This window comes from Colobus angolensis, unplaced genomic scaffold (genome assembly GCF_000951035.1).
Source record: "Colobus angolensis palliatus isolate OR3802 unplaced genomic scaffold, Cang.pa_1.0 Scaffold8, whole genome shotgun sequence".
NCBI classification, from domain to species: domain Eukaryota; kingdom Metazoa; phylum Chordata; class Mammalia; order Primates; family Cercopithecidae; genus Colobus; species Colobus angolensis.
Window position 1 is genome coordinate 3,696,640 of NW_012121820.1, and position 23,963 is coordinate 3,720,602.

General features: G+C 42.0%; 1 protein-coding gene across 1 annotated transcript in view; it reads left to right on the forward strand.

Annotated features, from left to right (window-relative positions):
• B4GALT5 (UDP-Gal:betaGlcNAc beta 1,4- galactosyltransferase, polypeptide 5) overlaps window positions 1–23,963 on the forward strand; it is an 83,362-nt gene that overhangs the window by 48,335 nt on the left and 11,064 nt on the right. Inside the window, exons 2-4 of the mRNA XM_011928829.1 lie at window positions 11,024–11,158; window positions 20,369–20,482; window positions 23,769–23,893. Coding sequence (XP_011784219.1) covers window positions 11,041–11,158; window positions 20,369–20,482; window positions 23,769–23,893 — 357 coding nt within the window. The 5' untranslated portion in view covers window positions 11,024–11,040. The remainder of the gene's footprint in view (window positions 1–11,023; window positions 11,159–20,368; window positions 20,483–23,768; window positions 23,894–23,963) is intronic.

The following is a 23,963-nucleotide window of genomic DNA, read 5'->3' on the forward strand; positions in this document are numbered from 1 at the left end:
CCAGCCTGGGTGACAGAGCAAGACCCTGTCAAAACAACAACAACAAAACAAGCAAAAAAAAAAAAAAAAAACACTTCAAAAAGATCGAAGTAAAAGGAATCAAAGAAAAGTGTGGGCAGCATAGCAGCTGTGGATTCAGGGGATTGAGCATCTGAGAGGCAATAGAGCACGTTTGTTAAAAACCTGGACTCTGGAGACAAAGCCTGCTGTGAAATCTTGGCTCCACATGATCAGATTGCGTATTCAGACCTGAGTTTTTTCATCTCTAAAATGATGGTAACAACCTGCCTCTCAGTTATTGTGAGGATGAAATGAGATGAAACACAGGCATTTGGAAAGGTTCTGGCACATAAGGACTCAATAAATGCATTATTTATATATTATGCATTATTTATATTATTTGTATAGGAATCCATCTCTTTATAAGCAGATTCTTTCTTTACCTGTTGTGCAGAGCAGTGAACACTGATTATCTGCTTGTCTGGGGGTAGCGTTCAATTATTTTTCAGGTTGTGCTTTTTCCACAAAATATTGGTCTAAAAAGATAATGCAGGTTTTTGCAGATACTCTAGCATGGCAGAAATTGAACTGCAGCATTCCTGTGACACATTTTGTTTGTTTTTCCTTAATTTTTATTGTGCCTTATCTGTGTATTTTGTATATGGGGGAAGGAGAGAGCACCAGCAAGCATGAGCGTGAGAGGGAGCCTCCTGTTCTATTTATTCATTTTCTGCTTCTCTTCTCTTTAGATTCTCTTCCCTTTTCTCTGTTCTTTATGTCAAAAGCATGGACATGTTAAAGAGGTAGAACCTCTGGTCCATAGATTGGCTCCAGTGTTTTTCTGGGATTTGTTTGACTCTGTTATAAATCCCACCTTTGTTAGTCTGTAGCGGGGGTATTGAGAACAAAGATAGGTGATGTGAGTAAATTCAGGGAAAGAAAACCCAGTCTAACAAGACCCCCCTGAGCACCAAGCAGCACCTTTGCTGAGTGTCATTCTTTCTGGCTCTGGTCAGTTGTCCCTGGCTTTATGTCTCGACATTTTTCCTCCACTCTACATGCCATGGAGATGTGGTGTTCCTCTGCATTGCTTCATGTAGAAAGTACATGGCCGGGCGCGGTGGCTCAAGCCTGTAATCCCAGCACTTTGGGAGGCCGAGACGGGTGAATCACGAGGTCAGGAGATCAAGACCATCCTGGCTAACACAGTGAAACCCCGTCTCTACTAAAAATACAAAAACTAGCCGGGCGAGGTGGCGGGCGCCTGTAGTCCCAGCTACTCGGGAGGCTGAGGCAGGAGAATGGCATAAACCCAGGAGGCGGAGCTTGCAGTGAGCTGAGATCCAGCCACTGCACTCCAGTCCAGGCGACAGAGCGCAACTCCGCCTCAAAAAAAAAAAAAGAAAAAAAAAGAAAGTACAGTGTTTGCCAAGATTCGGACTTCCAACTTTTATTAACCAACTGGGGGATTCTACACACACAGTCTTACGTAGTTCATCCAAGAATTCAGATGTGGATACTAAAAAGTTCAGTCCTTAATCTGGAGCCAGGAATTTTGAGTAGGTTAGATTTACTTGTTCCGATTGATACCTACTCATTGGTCCACTGGAAATCCAGCCCTGGACCATTTCTACAATGTCATGGCTTTGAGAATCAAGTTCAGACCCCAAGTATAGTGCATGAAGCCCTTTTACTATTGCTCCCCCCGTTTTTCTAGCCTCCTCTCATGTTCTTGCCATATATAACCTTCGCTCCAGCCATACGAAACTTCTTTAACTCCTCAGATGTGTGTCCCCCTGGATGGCTGTTTGTTTTCATTTATGCTGCTCCCTCTCCTGCTTCAGTGCTCTTCTTTCAGGACTATATTCTAGAATTACCTCTTCTGAGAGTATTTTCCTGGCCCCTGCTCCCAATATGATCTAGTAGCCACTCTCCTGTACCCCTGAACAAAGGTGACTGTTCCTCCATTGCAAGGTGATGGCAAGGACTGTGTCTTACTTTATCTCTTTATCCTTAGAGTAGAGGGCGGTCCTGGAACATCATATGTATATAATGAGTGTTGAATGAATGCATATCTGAATTACAGTTTGTAACATTTATAAAAGAATTCATCATCTCTTTGTGGCTGGTGTTTGATAGAAGTGTAAAAAGTCCTTGGGACATGATGTTTCTTCGTTGTTACTATTACTACTCCCGCCCCCTGCTTTTTGAGAGACAAGGTCTTGCTCTGTTGCCCAGGCTGGAGTGCAGTGGCACGGTCATAACTCACTGCAGCTCAAACTCCTGAGCTCAAAGGATTCTTCTACCTTAGCCTCCCAAATAGCTTGGGAGTACACCATCATGTCCAGCTGATTTTTAAATTTTTTTTGTAGAGACGGAGCCTCACTAGGAACAGCCCAGGCTGTTCTCAAACTCCTAGCCTCAAGTGATCCTCCTGCTTAGGCCTACCAAAGTGCTGGGATTACAGGCATGAGCCACTGTGCCCTGCTGTGTTTCTTCATTAAATAAAGTTGGGAACTTGGCCACTCCTGGAGAGTAAGTGGCCACTTTACTTTTCGCCTTTTGGAGCAACTCACTTAACCTGACAGTCGCAACACATTAACAACTTTTTCTTTTTCTTTTGGAAAAAAACTGCAAATCTGTAGACATTGAGAAAATAGTACAATAAATATATGCTCTACACCTGAGTTCACCAGTTTTTAGCATTTTATCACATTTGCTTTTAACTTTTTGTATGCGTACCTAAGCTCATACATGCATATGTGCATATGCACACTTTTTTTTCAGAAATATTTGAAAGTTGTAGACATCATGATGTTAAACCTCTAAATACTTTAATATACATCTCCTAAGAATAAATGCATTCTACATAATCACAACACTATGTTTACACTTAAGCTTAACATTTAGTAATATCTGATATACATTCCATGTTTAATTTTTCTCACTTGTCTCAAAAATATCTATTTTAGCACTCTGATTTTTCTACTCAGAATTTGGTCAAAGTTCATGTCTCGTGTTTAGTTATGTCTCTAATCTAGGATAGCCCCTGCCTTTTTTTGTTTCAGATCAGTTATTTTGTAGAATATCCTATATTCTTTCAGCCTGAAGAATCTAAAGAGTGTGTGTGTGTGTGTGTGTGTGTGTATTTGGATACCTCATCTTTAAAAAAATATAAATGTTAGCTGTGTGGGGGGGGGGCACTCGACTGTGGTCCCAGCTCCTCCTGAGGCTGAGTTGGGAGGATCACTTGAGCCCAGGAGTTGGAGGCTTCACTGAGCCATGATCATGCCACTACACTCCAACCTGGGTGACAGAGTGAGATCCCAACTCTTAAGAAAGAAAAGAATATCCCATATTCTAGATTTATCTTCTTGTTTCCTCTTCAGTAGATTAGCAAGAATATTATATAGTAAGTAAATATCTTACATTGCATTAGGAGCCTGGAACTGTAGGCTGTTCTAATATTGGGGTTGCTGAGTTGAGACAGTTGGTAAAGGGATGACCTACTAGATCTTCCTCTTATGCAGCAAAGTTACAATTGTCAGTTGTGATCAACATGTAATTTGTGGGGTGGTGCATTGAGGATGTGTTTTGACTATCCTCTTCAACAGCCCGTTCACCTGAGGGTTGTAGCATCCGTTGATTTCCATGTCATGATTATGACTCAAATATGACTGTAATCAACAGACCTGCTAAACAGAGATCAGATTCTTTACGGTTCTTTTTGTCCTTACAGTATATCTCTCAAAGAATGTATCGGAATACTTCTCTGTGGGTTGTGTTTTCAGTATGATGTATTATTAGAATTATTTGTGTTTGTATGTTGCCCTGGCTGGACTTAAACTCCTGGGCTCAAGTCATCCTCCTGCCTCAGCCTCCCAAGTAGCTGGGACCATAAGTGTGTGCCACCATGGCCAGCTAGATAATTTTTTTAATATGTAAATGTCCAAAATATAATAGGTATACTCAGGCCTCAGTCCTACCCCTACATTTTTATTAGTTTCTAGTTTACTCTTCCCATGTTTTTTTTGGTAAAAATATGTGAGTGCAAATCAATTTCCCTTTATTAAGTAGCATAATATGTCTTGGAAGTCAGTTCATGGGTTTTGCTCACCTTATTTTTGGGGGAGGTAAATTTTGTTGACATATAACATTAAAATGTATACACATAAGCAAAAAGCTTGGTGAATGTTTAGAAAATGAATATATCTGAATAACTAGCATCCAGGTTAAGAAATAAGATGACCAGAAGCCACCTTCAACTCTCCTGCACCCGAGGGTAGCTGTTCTCCTGACTTTCATATTGTAGATTAGCTGGGCGTGTTTTTGTATTTTATCTGCATGGAATCATACCACATGTGTTCTTTTGTGTCTGGCTTCTTTGCGTCACATAAAGTGTGGGATTTATTTATGTGGATGCATGCAGTTCTAGTTTATTTATTCCTGTTGCTGTATAGAATTCCAGAATTGGAATAGGCTACAAATAATTTAATTAACTTCTGAGTTCTTTCTAGTTTTGGACTATAACAGATGTTTTCTCATTCTTTTTTATGGTCTCATGATGGGAGTGAGTATAAAAATTTATTCAACCAGTCTCCTTTGGATGGTCATTTAGGCTTTTTTCCCCAGTGTTTTTCTACTACAAATATTATTGCACATGGTTTTGAATAAATTTGTTCATTATAGTGTGGAACATAGTTTTTAAAAGCTTTATGAGGAATGAGAGTAACAGAACGTTTTGGGGGAAAGCTAATCTTTTTGGCAGTGCTGCTCAATTGGTGGAAAGGAATTACTGAGCTTTTCTTAGAAACAGGTTAGTGCAGTGAAACTGGTTAACTTACAGTATTTTGGGTTCCTCTCAGAAAGGAGGAGGGGGCTAATACAAAATAAAGAGAAGGGCTTGAAATCCATCTCCATGCCTCCTGGAGTTCAGAAAACTCAATTGTATATTGTCTCAACTTACTTTTTTAAAAAAATTCAGATATTTATTGTGCATCCTCTGTGTTCCCGATGCATTGTTTTAGCCACTGGGGGTATAGCATTAAAGGAAGTAAGCAACAGCCTTGCCCTAATGGAGCTCATGTTTTCATGGGGGACAAGATAAATTTTAAAATATGTAGTACATTAAGTAGAAAACCAAAGGAGAGGAGAGCGATTGGTGTTTGGGTGTGAGTATGTGTGTGTTGTATGTTTGCATGTGTTGGGGAGGAGACACAGATTGTAAAAAGTGTTCCGGAAGAGAATGGTTTCTTTTCTGGTTCTGAACCCTATTTTAGCTTACCAAGCCAACCACAGCAAACGTTAAGGATACACATTAAGGATCAGTGAGAAAGGAGTAGGTTTTCCTGTTCGAATCAGAAGCAGAGAGGAAGAAGGGCACCTTGTGTGGCCAAGAGATGGCCGAAGGGCAGGAAACCCAGTCCTTCGCCCTGAAAACTGTCCAGTTAAGCCATGGCCCAAGGCTGCTAGCACTGGCATCTGGATGGAAATTTCTAATTGTATAGACCTGAGTGGGGCTTATTTTTCTCAACTGAATTATGGTTATATATGAGAGATCCTTCCTCCTAGATACTGAGGCTGGATAATAATTACATTGTCTCATGAAAGTGTAAAACAAATTATTAGTAAGTGTGAATTTGTGTTAAATGTTGTCTTCACATTCACCACACTGCATTGTAATTTGTTGAGTTTTGTCTATACATTACTTATCTATTCAGTGTTGCCTTATGCATGCTTGGCCTCCAGTGCCCTCGTACTGTGCCTAAAAAGCACACAGTGAAGGAGGGGCTCAGTAGAGACTCGTTGAAACTGGAGGATTTAACCACTGCACACCAACTTAAATTTTTGTTGGTTTGTTTGTTTGTTTTTGAGACGGAGTCTCTCTGTAGCCCACGCAGGAGTGCAGTGGCGCGATCTAGGCTCACTGCAAGCTCCGCTTCCCGGGTTCACGCCATTCTCCTGCCTCAGCCTCCCGAGTTGCTGGGACTACAGGTGCCTGCCGCCACGCCCGGCTAACTTTTTGTATTTTTTGTATTTTCAGTAGAGACGGGGTTTCACTGTGTTAGCCAGGATGATCTTGGCCTAAAATTGTTTTTTCAAACTGTGATTCAGCCACTTTTGCTCAGGACTATGTTATTGGAAAGTACTACTTTCAGAATTTTCAAAGTTAGCTGGGCGCGGTGGCTCACATCTGTAATCCCAACTCTTTGAGGGAGGCCAAGGCAGGCGGATCACCTGAGTTCAGGAGTTCAAGACCAGTCTGGCCAACATGGTGAAACCCTGTCTCTACCAAAATATAAAAATTAGCTGCATGATGGCGGGTGCCTGTAATCCCAGCTACTTGGGAGGCTGAGGCAGAACAATCACTTCAACCTGGGAAGTGGAGGTTGCAGTGAGCCGAGATGCCCCACTGCACTCCAGCCTGGGCGACAGAAGGAGACTCCACCTCAGAACAAACAAAAAACAAAACAAAAAAAGAAAAAAACACAAAGCTCATCAAAATGTATGCAGCACCTCAGTTCACCTCTCTGGTTTTGACTTCACTAACCATATGACTGTGGGCAAATTACCCCTGGAGGAATCGACTTCCTATTCTAAAATTATTAAACACTCCAGATGATATCTACTTCACAGAGATGTGAATTTTGAATGAGATAATTTAGATCGAAAACAACATCTATATGCATATGTACTTCCTAGTTTAGGCCAGAGCCATGGCCTAAGTTTATTAACAAGACTGCTTTTTTGTTGTTGTTAACCAGACAGCATGGAGTGCAGTGGCACAATCATGGTTCACTGCAGCCTTGATCTCCAGAGTGAGACACTGGGACTACAGGTGCATGCTACCACACTTGGCTAGTATTTTTAAAATTTATTTTTGTAGAGACGGGGTTTTGCTGTATTGCCCAGGCTGGTCTTGAACTCCTGGCCTCAAGCGATCCTCCTGCCTCCGCCTCCCAAAGTGCTGGGATTACAGGTGTGAGCCACTGCACCCAGCCAGTAACCAGACTTTTAATAGAGACACCTGAAGGTCCTACAGTTTGATCTGTGTAACCAACTGCATGAGCACTGCACAGGAGAAGGGCAATTTAGCATCTCTCATAAGATTAAGGGGATTTTGCCTCTAGCAAGCCTGATATGAATTAGTAATAGGATGTGACTGCTGTTTACCAACCACATTCAGCAAAGATTGATTGATTGATTACCTAACCATATAATGGAAGTTTAAAAACTATTCATAGAAATATCCAAAGCTGATTTTTCCAAAGTAAGTTCTGCAGACTCACTTAATGTGCTGGTTTGGGAAATGGCAGGCTAGATAACTAAACGTCTCTCTTCTGGGAATTTCTGGGCCTTGAGTTATTCTGCATTGTGAATCTCCAAAAAGGGGCATGCTTTGACAGATCTGTGGTAACAGATGGAACAGGGCTGCTGGTGGTTTGTGTGTTTCTAGGCTCATCCTACTGCATCTGGACCACTCTGTTCGTGTGGTCACCACCCTTTGTGTGTGTAGACAACTGGGCCAGTATTCAGAGAGCTCAACCTAGATGGGGAGTGAAGTTGTGATGATAAGGTTATGATGATGAAGTTGTGATATGGGAGGGGCACACACAGAAGGGGCCTGAGCAGGAGAGGGTGGCTGGGGAGGGCTGAGAGAGAACCAGTGGGCAAAAGTGACTGGGCCAGCCTGGCCAACAGGCTGAAACCCCGTCTCTATGAAAAATACACAAATTAGCCAGGCGTGGTAGCATGCACCTGTAGTCCCAGCTACTTGGGAGGCTGAGGCACGAGAATCGCTTGAACCCGGGAGGTGGAGGTTGCAGTGAGCCAAGATTGCACCACTGTACTTCAGCCTGAACAACAGAGTGAGACTCTGTCTCAAAAAAAAAAAAAAAAAAAAAAGTGACTGGGAAACATTTTGGACCCAACCAGAGCCAGAGTAGGTTTTCTTTGCTGATGTCTGTATTTTCCCTGTTGACTCTGGGTTCCTGGAGGTCATAGTTCCCCAGTAGTGGGAAGCATTAGATGATATTGACAAGTGTTCCTTAAAATCCCATCCAATCCCAAGTTGTGGATTTGTGATTATTTCCTTTTGTTTGGCAATCTTGACTCCCTCAGTTTTTATTTTTTTTAGCATTATGCTAGTTCCTTTGGATAATTAGAAAAAATAATAATATGTGGTTTATGTGAATTTATTAGTTGAATGACGAGACTAACACGAGACAGTTGTTAGTGAACTAAATCAACATGGAAACAAATTCAAGTTTTGACAGTCTGTAATAGACCAGCTCAGAAACTGGAGAACGGGGAAGACTGACATGGTACTGAAAGCTTCCTCAAGAAGTCTGTGAACTGGTGTTTGAAGGATTAATAGGATTTGCACAGCAGAAAGAATAGACCCATTGCTGTAGCAGCAGCTCAAGGATAAAGGCAAGAGACGTAGAAGGCTTTTGAGCAGGAACTGTATGGATAAATCTATAATTAAGAGAGATCAAGAAAGATCCATCTGGCAGCTTTATGCGGGAGATGAAGATGTGAGAGCTATCTCTTTAAGAGTAATTATTTAAGCCATGTGGGTGCTTGAAATCTTTCAGAGAGAGGTTATGGCTAGAACATGGATGAGCAAGGTATAAAAGCTTAGTGGTTAAGAGCACAGACACACGCGGTTCAAATCCTAGTGCTCTCAGTTGACATTTGTGAAGATACTTGGAGAAACTGAAGCCTCCAAGTTGTTTGTAAATTGGATAGTATTACTTGCCTCTTAGGATAATTATGAGGATTAAATACGATAAGGAATTATGTAATTAAGTGCTCAATAAATGTTGCTTACATTTATTATGTGGCCAGAGTTCCCTAGAGCAGTGGTTATAGAAGTGTGGTCCTTAGTCCAGCACCATTTTGTCACCTGCAAGCTTGTTACAAGTGCAAATTCATGGGCCCCACTCAGACCAGCTGCATCAGTCTGGGTAGTGGGACCTAGGAAATAGGCTTCTTAAAAGCACTCTGGCAAATGGGTGGGAAACATTAGAGAATGATGGCCCTAGAGAAATCCTCCAGTTGGGATTCAAAGCTAAGAAAGGGAGAGTGTTTAAAGGAGGGACTAAGCCACTGTGTCCTTAGCAGTGCAGAGGAAAGGAGGTAGTGAATTATTGGCGGCACCTAACTAAAAGCTTTACACAAGATTCTCAATAAATACAATAAATAATAAATACAATAAACACAATAAAAGCATTATACAAAAATTTCAATAAGACAACTGGTTTAGTAATATGTTGGGGATGAAAGGAAGATTTCAGGGCAGGGGGAACCTACTGTACAGCCCAAATGATTTTAAAAAAAAAAAAACCACAGGACTGAATTAGAAATGTGACATTAGATGAAGTTTAAGTCTTAGGTTTAACAAGTATTTGTGGCCTGCCCCCTACTGTGACCAGCAGTGTGCTATCTGCTGGAAATGTAGAATGAGGTGTTACTCCTGCTTTCAGAGATTTCACACAGTTAGCACTTTTTTAATGATTGGAAGCTGTCTTTTTTCCTTAAAATCTTTCCTAGCTACTAGAGAATTAAACACAGTATCTGATCTATTCTTCGATTGTGCCAGAAGTTAAGTGTAGGGCTGTCTTCCAACCAATGCAAGGCCGCATTTGAAAGCGATACCTCATTTCTGAAAGCATTCTGAACACTGGTCCTTTTTGCTTATTATTTTATGGCTTGGGATATACCTTAGAGATGATTTGAAATCTTTTGAAAGATTTCATGTCCCTGTTTAACATTGGCCATGTGGGGTTTTTGACATTATGCTAACCCACCCCACCTCTGTCATTTCCAGTATAAAGCACCAAAAGCACTAGCTTGAAATACAGTGACTTCTAAACTTCATCCATTATTCCATTCAGTCATTGTTTGTTGTGCATTATATACAGGATACCGCTTTAATAGTGATGAAACATAATGTCAGCCACGTGTCTTGTCAAAGAGCCAGAATCCACATCCCAAGGCCAGATACATTGAATGTGGAGGCGGCACTGGGACCTGGTCCCAAGGTTAGCCAAGTGGTTAGATGAATCCACCCCCAAACACCCACAAAGTTTAGGTTTGTAAATGTTCCACCCTTGTAACACATCCCCCTTTCACAATGACAAAGGCAATTTGAGGGAATTAGAGTGACTGGTTAAGAAACTATGTTTTAAAATCTCACCGTTTCTTGAAAATAGATGGCATAGCAGTGGAGTTTGCAAGTAGAATATAGGAATTACATTTTGGTGTGTTTGTGACTTTCTAGTTTTGTATCATAGAGAGACTTCAGGAATATGCAAGTGGAGATCACTTTCCAAAGAAGACAAGATTGGCTGATTAATCTGAACACTCATTTGTTAAGAGCATGTTTTAATTGACCTTGGACTGTGCTCTTTCCCTATTGCTTTGGACTTTTGGGCTGGCTGGGTGGATAGTGAGGACTGCAAATACTCTTTAGTTACTCCTTTTTCTTTCCAAATCCCTCAAGGGTAAGTGATTGGAGCCTCAGTCTGCCCCTTTGAAAAGGTTGCTAAGACTAGACCATGGCTTCAGTGCTTCTAGCAGGCAGAGAGTCAGTGGTTTCTTCCTCTGTGAAGAACCATGAACTAATTCTGAGAAGGTGAACTTAAAGAGAGCAGAAACCTTTAAAAAAAAAAAAAAAGTTTTAACTAATTCATAAAGGTCTTTCTGATGATCAGAGTGCTAGAAAACAGATTGGGTATTTGGAGACCAGATGGAATTTTTTTTTTTTTTTAAGTTTATGGTTTTTCTAAAACTGCTGGATATTGACAGAAATTCCTCTAAGCCCTACTAGCTACCCAAAGGATGTTGGTGTCCTGAAAGGTGTGGAAAATAGAGCTATGGTCGTATAGGGTTTTAAAAGAACTAAAAGAGGCTTTAAAGGTCCAAAAAGAAAAAAAATCCATAGCTATGTGGTATGTTTTTTTTTAAACGATTGCTTCTGAATCCACCTCTTTTTCCCCTTCCTTTTTGCTTTATGCAGTGAACACCTACCTCTTCATGATGCAAGCTCAAGGCATTCTGATCCGGGACAACGTGAGAACAATCGGTGCTCAGGTTTATGAGCAGGTGCTTCGGAGTGCTTATGCCAAGAGGAACAGCAGTGTAAATGACTCAGGTATATTTTTAGTAAAGAGGTCGTCTGATTAGAATGTCTCCTCCCAAGAGAGGTAAATTCGGTTGCAATAATTATTTTCAATGGGAAAAGTGCATTGTAAAAGAGGGATTTGGCTTTTACTTCACTGCTAAAAGAGCTCGTGCCAAATGAATCCTCGTTCATTTTTGTTAACAATATGACTCACTCAGTCTGTTTGTGCTGCTATAAAAGAGTACTAGAGGCTGGGTAATTTACAAAGAAAAAGGATTTATTTGGTCACGGTTCTGTAGACTATACAGGAAGTGTGACACCAGCATCTTCTTCTGGTGAGGGCCTCAGGCTGCTTCTACTCTTGGTGGACGGGAAGGGGAAGCCTGTGTGTGTGGTAAGAGAAAGCAATGTGGCAGTGAGAGGAGGGCAGTGCCAGACTCTTCTTAACAACCAGCTCTTGTGGGAGCTAATAGAGGAGAACTCACTCATTACCACAACAGCAGCAAGCCATTTATGAGGGATCTGCTCCTGTGACCCAGATACCTCCTATAGGCCCCAAGTCCATCATTGGGGTCATCATTTCAGCATGAGGTTTGTGGGGGACAGACATTTAAACTATAGCATAATACATTAAGAGTGACTGGATGACTACTATTTTTTTTTTTTTTTGAGACGGAGTTTTGTTCCTGTCGTCCAGGCTGGAGTGCATCAGGTGATTTCGGCTCACTGCAACCTCCACTTCCCCAGTTCAAGCAATTCTCCTGCCTCAGCCTCCTGAGTAACTGGGATTACAGGAGCAAACCACCATGCCTGGCTAATTTTTGTATTTTTAGTAGAGATGGGGTTTCACCATGTTGGCCAGGCTGGTCTCAAACTCCTAACCTCAAGTGATCTGCCTGCCTCGGCCTCCCAAAGTGCTGGGATTACAGGCATAAACGACTGCACCAGGCCACTTTCTTTTTAACTCTTTCAAAAACTGAATACAGGAAGGAAGGAATACTTCCACATGATTAAATGGGATTCTCTTGAGGCCTCTGTAGTCCAGCCAGGGATGGTTTTTATTTAAAAACTAGATTCTGGGATTTCATTTTGCTAAGGATTCAGGATTTGCCTCTTATTTCTTTAACTGAGGACTGATGTGCTTTCTGGGTTTGTGTGGGTTTTTTTGAGATGGAGTTTTGCTCTTGTCACCCAGGCTGGAGTGCAGTGGTGTTGTCTCGGCTCATTGTAACCTCCGCCTCAGGATTCAACCGATTCTCCTGCCTCAGCCTCCCGAGTAGCTGGGGTTACAGGTGTGCACCACCACGCCTGGCTAACTTTTGTACTTTTGGTAGAGACGGGCTTTTGCCATGTTGCCCAGGCTGGTCTCAAACTCCTGACCTCAGGTGATCTGCCTGCCTCAGCCTCCCAAAGTGTTGGGATTAACAGAGGTGAACCCCTGTGCCCGGGCCTTTTTTTTTTTTTTTCTTTTCTTGAGATAGCATCTCACTTTGTCTCCTAGGCTGGAGTGCAATGGCATGATCTTGGCTCACATGCAGCCTTGACCTCCCAGGCCCGAGTGATTCTCCTGCCTTGTCCTCCCAAAGTGCTAGGATTAAAGGTGTGAGGCACCGTGGCTCATTTTTTGTATTGTTTGTAGACATGGCTAATTTTTGTATTTTTTGTAGACACAGCTTTCACCATGTTGCCCAGGCTGGTCTTGTACTCCTGAGCTCGAGCAATCCACCTGCCTTGGCCTCCCAAAGTGCTGTAAGATTACAGGCATGAGCCACCGTACCCAGCCTCCTGTGGCTTCTTAATGATTTCGTCTAAGCCCAATATTTTAAAATATTTATATTAAAAAAAAAATTCTCCCTCTAAATCAGTCCTCTCTCCTTCTCTAATAAGTTACAAGATTTTTGGAAGTTTCACTGTCGAATGTGAAATTGCCTTGCAATTGTTGCAAATGTGAATTACTCTGTGGTGCATAGGAAATCAAGGGAAAGCATTGCCTCTCTTAAAAGAATTGCCTCTCCTTAAAAGAATTGACCACATCCTAATTTACCAGTTTCCTCTGCTGACCACTTTAGCAACAGAGGACTGTAGTTAGCAAACTGGTAAACTTTTGATACTTCCTTTCTTGTTTGCAAAGAGCAAGTGAATGACATTTCAGAGCCTTTTAGACAAATTGTGGTCGCACTGGATCAAGTTGCCTGAGCTCTGAACCATACCTGGGAGAGGAAACCCTGCAGTTTCCGTCTTGCATGTGGTGGTAGGCTTTGCACACAATCCACACAGAGTCTCACTTGACTCATACGTGGCTCTGTCAGTAAAGGCAGGATTTTATGCTGTTTCCATTTTTCATACATAGTATGTATAATCTTGGGGAAGATGGTGCAGCTTGATCATGTGACTCTTTCCCTAACCCTGCCAAAATCCTGCTTCTAGTTATGTTCTCATGACATAACTAGACATTTGTGTTCTCATGACATTTACCTAGTCCAGATATCATACTTCTGCAGTGTTAGATGAGGCTAGGATGTCTGTCTCTTTGGACATTTGGCAGTACTGGCAATTCTCTCAGAAGTTAGAGGGGCATGCAACAGGACCCCATTTCCACACCACTGCTGGTCTGGCAACACAGGATTGCGCTACTTCTGGAGTTGTTGTCTTTGAAAACTGAGTACAGAAGTGAGTTTCACCCTTGAAGGGTGTGTCCAGTGACCCATTATTATTGAACTTGGTGTGCTTTTATTCTCAAATTATCATATACCCAAATAATTTTTCCTTGCATCGCTCTGGTTAGAACAATCTATTTTTTGTTAAATGTGTTTATTTCTCTAATAGATTGGAAATCTTTGCCATCAGGGACTCTCTTACTGTTTATTAGATACTTGACTCACATAATTTCATGTAGTCCCTCACAGGAACCCAGAAGGTAGCTACTATGTCCCCATTGTAGGGATAAAAGGAACAAGACACGGAAGTCGTAGAACTTGATGCAGCAGTAGGGTTAGGTAGGGTTTGCTGATTCTCTGACTCCAGGGCCTGCCCCCTGAATCCCAGTAATGGCTTCATTCTTTTTGTCATCTTTGTATTCTTAATACCTTATACACTGCCTAGCACATAGGAAGCAGTTGGTAAATTATTTTTATATGCATGCAGGAATGCATTTAACAAGAAAGCACATTTTAAGTGTTGTAGCATGTTTCTAAGGAAGTCACCATCTTGATGAGCTACTGTGTCACTGGCACATCTTTGGCGAGTAAGTACAGGTTGAGCATTCCCCATCAGAAAATACCAACTCCAGACTGCTCCAGAATCCACATGTGATAAAACCTTGAGTGCCAACACGACACTTAAAGAAAATGTGCAATGGAGCATTCCAGATTTCACATTTTTAGATTTGGGTTGATAACTGGTAAGTGTAATGCAAATATTCCAGAATCTGAAAAAATCAGAAATCTGAAACACTTCTGGTCCTAAGCATTTCAGATAAGGGGATACTCAACCTGTACTGAAAAGAAAATAGCATTTCACTGAAAGTGTATTGAATGAAAACCCATCATTCTTCTTCATTTCAAAACAGTGTCTGCCTAGCACAGTCAGAGAGGGTATTCTGGGCCCAAGACTCCTGAGACAGTCAAATGACTGACACCTCTGGCCAGATAACTTCTGCCTGGAGCACTGTTGGCTTAATGGTGGTAACCTGGACTATGCACCATCCCCTTCTGAAATAATGCTGAGGCGCATACCCACATTCAGGCGTCTGCATTAGGCCAAGCATAGCTCAAAAGCCCAGGGTGACATTTAAATAATACTGGTTTTCTTTAAGTTTAAAAGCAACGTGGTGATTATTGAATGAAAACAGACTTTTGGGGATGGGGGCTGTGAATCTGGAAATAAGCCTGAAGTAGTGACCAGGAGAAGCTTCCTTTTGTCACTGAAAGCCGTTGGTTTGTGAGATTGTGAATCTGCAGAGTGAGTAAAGTTGTGCCGGTGTCCTTTGTAATCTATTAGTGGAGTGGGTCATCTTCACCTCTTTCTCCATGGTTTTAGATGTCCAGTCTAGTCTTTGATGTGACTACCCTCCCAGTAGGTAGGTCGTCATCCTTAAATGGACTAACTCTTGAAGAATTAATTCTTTATATTTCACAGATTATTTGTCCCAGTGGCATCTTTCTAGTATACATAAATTTCCATGTTTTTCTCAAGCAGAGAGGCAAATGTTTGGTCTTTTCTCAGATGGGAGGGAAAGTGGTGATTCTTGCTGGGGTCCATTGGTCAGCACTTCCAGTTTCTTCTCAACTGGATTTGGTAACACAAGGGAGAAGGCAGGTTTTTTACCTCCTCCAGGTATTAAGGTAGCCAATATCAAGCTTAGCTATACATTGGAATTCCCAGGGAACATTCCAAAGTACTGATGTATGTCTGTGCCTGACTGCTAGAGATTCTTATTTAATTGGTCTGAGGTGTAGCCTGAGTGTTAGAATTTTGTTTGTGTGTTTGTTTTTGTTTTGAGACAGTCTTGCTGTGTCACCCAGGCTGGAGTGCAGTGGCACCATAGCTCACTGCAACCTCCGCCTCCTAGGTTCAAGTGATTCTCCTGCCTTAGCCTCCTGAATAGCTGGGACACCAGGCGGGTGCCACCATGCTCGGCTAATTTTTGTATTTTTAGTAGAGATGAGGTTTCACCATGTTGCCCAGGCTGGTCTCAAACTCCTGGCTTCAAGTGGTCTGTTCACCTTGGCCTTCCAAAGTGCTGGGATTACAGGCATGAGCCACCACACCCAGCCTGGTGTTAGGATTTTTGAAAGCTTCCTAGATGATTCTAAATGTGCAGCCAAGGCTGCTGAACCACTGGTGTGAAGCAATGCTGAATAAGCAGCTGCTGTTGGACAGAAATGTCGGTCTGCAAGCCCATGGTATCAGCAGCCATTTGAACCTGTAGGTAGGAGTTTGTTGTTTTCCCATTTTTTCCCCATTTTCTATCTTTTTTTTTTCTTTTTTTTTTGAGATCTTTTGACTCACACTGTTTTTTTTTTTTGAGATGGAGTCTCGCTCTGTTGCCCAGGCTGGAGTGCAGTGGCGCGATCTTGTCTTGCTGCAACCTCTGCCTCCCAGGTTCAAGCAATTCTCCTACCTCAGCCTCCTGAGTAGCTGGGATTACAGGCACCCACCACCATGCCCAGCTAATTTTTGTATTTTTAGTAGAGATAGGGTTTCACCATGTTGGCCAGGCTGGTCTCGAACTCCTGACCTCAGGTGATCCACCTGCCTTGGCCTCTCAAAGTGCTGGGATTACAGGTGTGAGCCACTGTGTCTGGCCTGTTTTCCCATTTTCTTTTTTGAGATGAAGTCTCACTCTGTTGCCCAGGCTGGAGTGCAGTGGTGGGATCTCGGCTCACTGCAACCTCCACCTTTTGAATTCAAGCAGTTCTCCTGCCTCAGTCTCCTGTGTAGCCGGGACTACAGGCGTGTGCCACCATGCCTGGCTAATTTTTTGTATTTTTTAGTAAGAGACAGGGTTTCACCATGTTGGTCAGGCTGGTCTCTCAAACTCCTGACCTCAGGTGATCCACCCACCTTGGCCTTCCAAAATGCTGAGGTTACAGGTGTGAGCCATGGTGCCTGGCTTGTTTTCCCATTTTCTAAATGTAAAAGTGGCTGCCTTCGTTGCCCTTCAAGAAGAATATGTCTGGATTTGAAATAGATTAGATTTAAATTAAAAAGCAAAACCATGGCCGAAGAAATTCAACAGGCTTGTTTTTCTCTCAGCATTTTCCTCATTCACTAGGTACATGTTTTAGAAGAGTAAGAAATTGTATTTGGAACTCTCCAAGGGGTTGAAGTATAACCCCACCCATTGCTGGACAGCTAGCAGGGGAGAAAAACCAGGTCTCCTCACGATAACTGCACATAGTTTTACCAGGTCGTGAACAATTAATTTCCTCTGTCTCTTTCATTTTAGAAGGCCTCTATTGCTGCTGAAAAGCAGACTTTGTTTTTTTGTTTATTTATTTATGATGGAGTTTTGCTCTTGTTACCCAGGCTGGAGTGCAACAGTGCGATCTTGGCTCACTGCAACCTCTGCCTCGTGGGTTCAAGCGATTCTCCTTCCTCAGCCTCCTGAGTAGCTGGGGTTACAGGCACCTGTCACCACACCTGGCTAATTTTTGTGTTTTTTGGCACAGATGGGGTTTCACCATGTTGGCCAGGCTGATCTCAAACTCCTGACCTCAAGTGATCACCTATTTGAGGATTCTTAAAACAGTGACATATTATTAATTTAGTAATCAGAAGAAAAAATAAATGCTTTTTTTTTTGTTTCATGGCAGCTGCTACCAGGCTTATTGTATGATTATTTGAAGGAAGTAGAAAGGAATTTATCTGTCTTCAAAGAAACTCCAAATAGTGGAATCATTAGAGTTAGAGATACCTTGTCTCTTGCCTCATGTTTTTTAAATTCTAGTTTCCTGATTAGGTTCTAGCTCTAGGGCTTGGGTCAGTCATTGACCAGAATGATTATTATCTTTGTTTTTGTTGATTTATGAAAATATACTTAGTATAATACTTTTGGGAATTTCATTGCCTTCTAGTGAATGTGTTCACTGTGCCACTGTTTCCAGCCGGCGTCTCTTGCCACACATGATCATATCACAAACACAGGCACATTTTCTAGTACTTGTGAGGTCTTTTAATTTTTTTCTATAGGAGAATAATTTCATCTGTTAGATTCATCCAGAATCTTTCATCTCTAAGGTTCTGTCTTGATTCATGTTTTGTTTGTTTGTTTGTTTGTTTTTTAAGATAGGCTCTTGCCCTGTCGCCCAGGCTAGAGTACAGTGGTGTGATCATTGCCGTTGAATCCTCAACCTCCCAGGCTCAGGTGATTCTCCTGCCTCAGCCTCCTGAGTAGCTGGGACCATAGGCACGCACCACCACACCTGGCTAATTTTTAAGATTATTTGTAGAGACAGGTTCTCAGCATGTTTCCCAGGCTGGTCTTGGCCTCCTGGGATTATAGGCATGAGCCACCATACCCAGCCTGGTTTATGTCTTTATATAAATTAGTCTCTACTATTCTCTATAAATGCAGGCTTCATGTTTTTCAGGAAAGCTGCTGCTAAAAAGGACAGAAAGCATTCTGTTCCTTCACTTGTTAAGACACTGTTAAAATTTTCAAGTTGCCTCTCATTGAATTTTGTCCCGAGTCCTTGCGGAGTAGGCAGCCGTGTGCATATATAAAAGGATTCAATGTGTTAGCCATTTGATTCTTGGAAACCTGCTCATAGTGCTTTTTCAAAAATATCTTAGTTGAAGATTCTAGAATTCTAGGGTACAAAGTGAATTTGAACAGAATGTTTTAGTTTTCATAGAATCAGCATGAATCCAAAAGGATTTAATATTCTGTGAAAAAAAAAACAATACAGTATACTGGAAAGATCTCTAATTCAGAGTTTAGTTGGAGCTCTGTCATGCATTAGCCAGGGCCCCTGGTCTGAGTTCTGTGTATGTTGTTCCAGTTATTCATCTGTAGAAAATGAGGTTAGAGGGCCCTCCTCCTACTCTGCAACTATAGTACCCTAGGAAAAAGACATCTACCTTCACACTCTTCATATCCACTAACATGACTCTAAAGGGGCATACATATGTGAGGGTTTTTTAATGATAAACCCTTGAGAATGAGAACAAGAAGAGAGACCACAGCAAAAAATCTTAATAGATAGAAAGCAGAAGAGCCACTGATAAAAGACTTAACAAACCCAAGAAAACTTGACTGCTCAAAGCAGCAATAGGAAAACCAGCAACCACCTCAGGATCCCCCAGAAACTCTGAAACTAGCAATATTGAAAGTAGGAGCAAAGGTGGCAACTAAAATAAAGGGAGATTGAAAGCTGTTAAAAAGCAGTCAGATACCCAGACGCATTTCCTCATCCTGGCAAGAGCTGGAGACTTAATAACCCCAGAGATGGCAAAACAGAGGCTCCTCAACCTGGGAATACCTGGCATGACCATAGTATTTGAAAAGATGGGGATTACCTATGCCCTAGCCTCTTTCTCTTCTTTCTTAGTTTCAGGATGTTTATAGTGAGGACTCTACCATTCTGGCAGGACATTGGAGTGGATTTCTCTGGAGAATCTGGTCAGACCAGGAGAAGAGACCCAAAGATACTTACCCCAGAGATATCAATAAGAGAAGAGAAAAATGACTGCAAACATGAAACAAGAATATTGTAAGAAATGAACATTCAGGAAACAAGAGCTCTTCAAAGTTAAAAATATCATAGCAGAGATGATGATTAAAAGAAGGTTGAGTAAAGTTGAGGAAATCTGTTGGAAAGTAGGGCAGATAAATGGCAAGATGGAAAACTGGATAGAAAAGATGAGACAGAGGACCAGGAGGTCCCACATCCAACTCCTGTTCTGTATTCTCCAGAAAGGCAGCACAGAGTACAGAAGAGAGGAATCATCACCGAGAGAATACCTCCCCGACGAAGCACATTTGGCATGGAATAAAGCCAGAAGCTGCCACACCTCCTCTGGGAGGATGAAGTTGAGAGAATACCTAATGCGTGTCTTAGGAGGAAATGTCTTGTGAAAGGCGTGGTGTTGAATTAGAATCATTGCATATAAAACTGAGCAAACAAAAAATAAGATGCATAACTTCCCACATTTCTCAGCGATGACTAGTACTTAACAGCAGCATCATAATACAAAGACTGAAGATTGTCCTAACCACAGCTATGATATGTGACTGATGGGAGACGGGGGAGAGGAAGGGGATTGTGTGACAGGGGCGGCAGAAGGAAGGGGATAATGTCTTCACTTCCCATAGTGGAGGTCAGTAGGTAAGACTGCAAACAGACACATCATGACTAGCCATACAGGCTGACAGAAGTGAATACTGAATATAAATGCTGGAATACTTGGCTAAAAGAAGGGCAAGTGGTTCCTTTAGAAAATAGAAATGAGGGAGACTGCTATTTTAAAAATTACATTGAATTACAGTTTACTATAAACTGAGTGCTGCATATAAGCGTATAAAATCAATAGGAATAGGAACACTGGTGAAAATATGTCACTTGGGTAACATTTTTATTGATGGGTTCACATTTTTAGCCACATCAAAGCGACAGTCTAGAGTCCTGTCTCCTTCCACCAAGTTGATAGCTAAGAAAAAGACTTGGTAGGCATCTAATAATGGCACGGTTGATTACATATACCAGTCTGATCGGCTGTTTTCCTTTACCTCCCTAGATTACCCTCTTGACTTGAACCACAGTGAAACCTTCCTGCAAACTACAACATTTCTTCCTGAAGACTTCACCTACTTTGCAAACCATACCTGCCCTGAAAGGCTCCCTTCCATGAGTGAGTAGAGCTCCGGCCTATCTTCCTCTGCTTTTAAAATGGGTAAAGGGGAGGGCACTCTTGATGTTTCTGTCTGCCTATAGAGAGAATATAAATACCTCCCTGCCATTGGAAAAAGGGATTTGAAAGTCATTTGTGCTCCTGGCTCCTCTTCAAAGCCTGCTGCAGGGTTGCCTGTGTTCTTGGGTGCCATTTTCTCCCTTTTCTACTTTTTCACTCTTTCCTTTGCACTTGCTTGTCCTTTGTAACTTGGGTTCTGTTTGAACTTCCTAGAGAAGGTATGAATACAGTCATTCATAGCTTAACAATGAGGGTGCTTTCTGAGAAGTACATCGTGAGGTGATTTTATTGTTGGGGGAACCTCCTAGAATAGACTTCCACAAATCTAGATGGTGTAGCCTGCTGCACCCCAGGCTGTGTGGTATGGCCTGTTGCTCCTAGGCTGCAAACCTGTGCAGCATGGTGCTATGCAGTAACTATAACTCAGTGGTAAGTATTTGTGTATCTAAATATAGAAAAGGAACAGTAAAAAATGAGGTATAAAAGATAAAAAATGGTACAGCTGTGTAGGGCGCTTACCATGAATGGAGCCTGCAGGAATGGAATTTGCTCTGGCGAGTCAGTGAGGAAGTGAATGTGAATGTGAAGGCCTGGGACATGACCGTGCACTACTGCAGGCTTTATGAACACTGAACACTTAGGCTGCACTACATTTATTCAGAAAATAGTCTTCTTTCTTTAATGATAGATTAACCTTACTATTATACCTTTTTACTTTATAAACTTGTGAACTTTTAAAAAGTTTATAAAAAGTTTTTTAAAAAACTGCAGCCTCAAACTCCTGGGCTCAAGCCACCCTCCCACTTCAGCCTCCTGAAGTGCCTGTTGTCACACCTGGCTAATTTTAAAATTATTATTATTAGTTTTTAAGAGATGGGGTGTTACTGTGTTGCCCACGCTGGTCTTGAACTCCTGGCCTCAAACAACCCTCCCACTTAGGCCTGGGCCACAGGCTGCAGTGTGCCATGATTGCGCCACTATACTCCAGCCCGGGCAACAAAGCAAGACCCTGTCTCAAAAGGTAAAATAACGATTTAAAAATATAGTATAATTAATATATAAACCAGTAGCATAGTTTATTATCATTATCTGGTATAATGTACTCTACATATAATTGTATGTGCTATACTTTTTTTTTTTTTGAGATGGAGTTTTGCTCTTATTGCCCAGGTTGGAGTGTAGTGGTGCAGTCTCCGCTCACTGCAACCTCTGCCTCCCAGGTTTAAGTGATTCTCCTGCCTCAGCCTCCTGAGTAACTGGGATTATAGGCACCTGCCACCACGCCTGGCTAATTCTTGTATTTTTAGTAGAGATGGGGGTTTCACCATGTTGGCCAGGCTGGTCTCGAACTCCTGACCTGAGGTGATCCGCCCGCCTCAGCCTCTCAAGGTGCTGGGATTACAGGTGTGAGCCACCGCTCCCAGCCTTGTGATATACTTTTATATGACTGGCAGTGCAGTAGATTTGTTTATACCAGCATCACCAGAAACACTTGAGTAACACAATGTTACGGCAGCGATGTCATCACTAAGCAGTAGGAATTTTTCAACTCCATTGTGATTTTATGCAGCCACCTTATATGCCATCCATCACTGGTGAAAATGTCAAAGCACGTGACTGTCTAGGCAGTCAACTTTGTCTTTTTAGTATAAATCTCCCACTGATTGTAGTGCTTGATCTTAGAGGTGGGGGTCTCACTATTTGCCCAGGCTGGTCTCGAACTTCAGTGCTCGAGCAACCTTCATTCCTCAGCCTCCTGAGCAGCTGGGACTATAGGCATGAGCCACCATGCCTTGCAAGTTATTGTTTTAACAAAGTGCTAGTTAGAACAATTCTTAGATCTTTTTGTTCTGTTTTTTGAATCTCGTGTAAGCTGAAACAAGGACAGTAAACTCTTACACTTTTCCTATACTTTTAGACTTCTTATATAGTTCCCCACTTCTTTAAAAAAAATTTTTTTTTTAAAAAGTGAGATCAAGAAAAGGAAAATCTTGCATTTGCAAAGTTGACTTTTATGCTCAAACATAGTGAAAATAGAAGAAAATGTTAGAAATAGTCATGCATGGTATTTGAACATATTCTCATCCATATATGAATAATTAATTATAAGTACGTAAGTTGTGTTGGAAGCCTTACTGTTTCATTTGCATGTCTCACCACACATATATAGGTTTTCCCTTTAAAATCTGCGTTTGTCTGCATCTAGATGTAAGCTTAGTTTGGGAAGGCTAAGATTTGTGTATCAGAAATAGGCGTTGACAGGCCTGAAACTAGTGTTATCAGTTCATTGTTTCAATAGTATTTATTGATTGTTACTGTACCACTTCCTGACTTAAGTCAGAGATGACCAGCATTCTGAGTTAGGACATAATCACTCAGGGTCCTGACCCACTGGTGAATGGATTGAGAGAGGTAGTGTGTCTGCACTTGCATCAGGAGCAAACAGACATGACTCTAAGCTCAGCTGCTTTTCTCCTTCTTCTCAGAAAAGCTCAGCTGCAGCCAGGTGCAGGGGCTCACAGCTATAATCCCAGCACTTTGGGAGGCCAAGGTGGGAGAATCGCTGGGGCCCAGGAGTTCAAGAACAACCTGGGCAACATAGTGAGACCCCCGTCTCTATTTATTAAAACATATTAATAAACAAAACAAAAGAAAAGAAGGCTGGGCATGGTGGCTCATGCCTGTAATTCCAACACATTGGGTGGCCCAGGTGGGTGGATCCCTTGAGGTCAGGAGTTCGAGACCAGTCTGGCCAAGAAGGTGAAACCCCTCTCTACTAAAAATACAAAATTAGCTGGGTGTGGTGGCGTATTCCTTTAGTCCCAGCCACTCGGGAGGCTGAAGCAGGAGAATTGCTTGAACCCAGAGGCAGAGGTTGCAGTGAGCTGAGATCACACCACTGCACTCCAGCCTGGGTGACAGAGCAAGACTGTCCCAAAAGAAAGAAAAGAAACGCTCAACTGCTGTTTTACTTAAAGTCTTCATTTCTTACTGGCCCCTGACGGAAGCAGAACTCTAAAGTCTCAGTTCCTTGATTTGCCTCTTTACCTTGATAATAGTGAGGAACTGAAATGCAGTGAGATGGAAAGCAGAGGAAGGGACTCCCATCCTTGCTAAAAACAAATCAGCTGAAAAAGCATTGTACTTCTCCGTAGACTAAAACCTCGGGCATAGGGAAACCTATCATTTTCTGACCTCTTGATCCCTTTTCCCCCTCTCTGTTCAGAGGGCCCAATAGACATAAACATGAGTGAAATTGGAATGGATTACATTCATGAACTCTTCTCCAAAGACCCAACCATCAAGCTCGGAGGTCACTGGAAGCCTTCTGATTGCATGCCTCGGTGGAAGGTAGGGTGTGAAGTCAGAGTCAAAATGCTGAGAAACCCACCTGGGGTTTGCCTTTGGTCCGAATCACCGT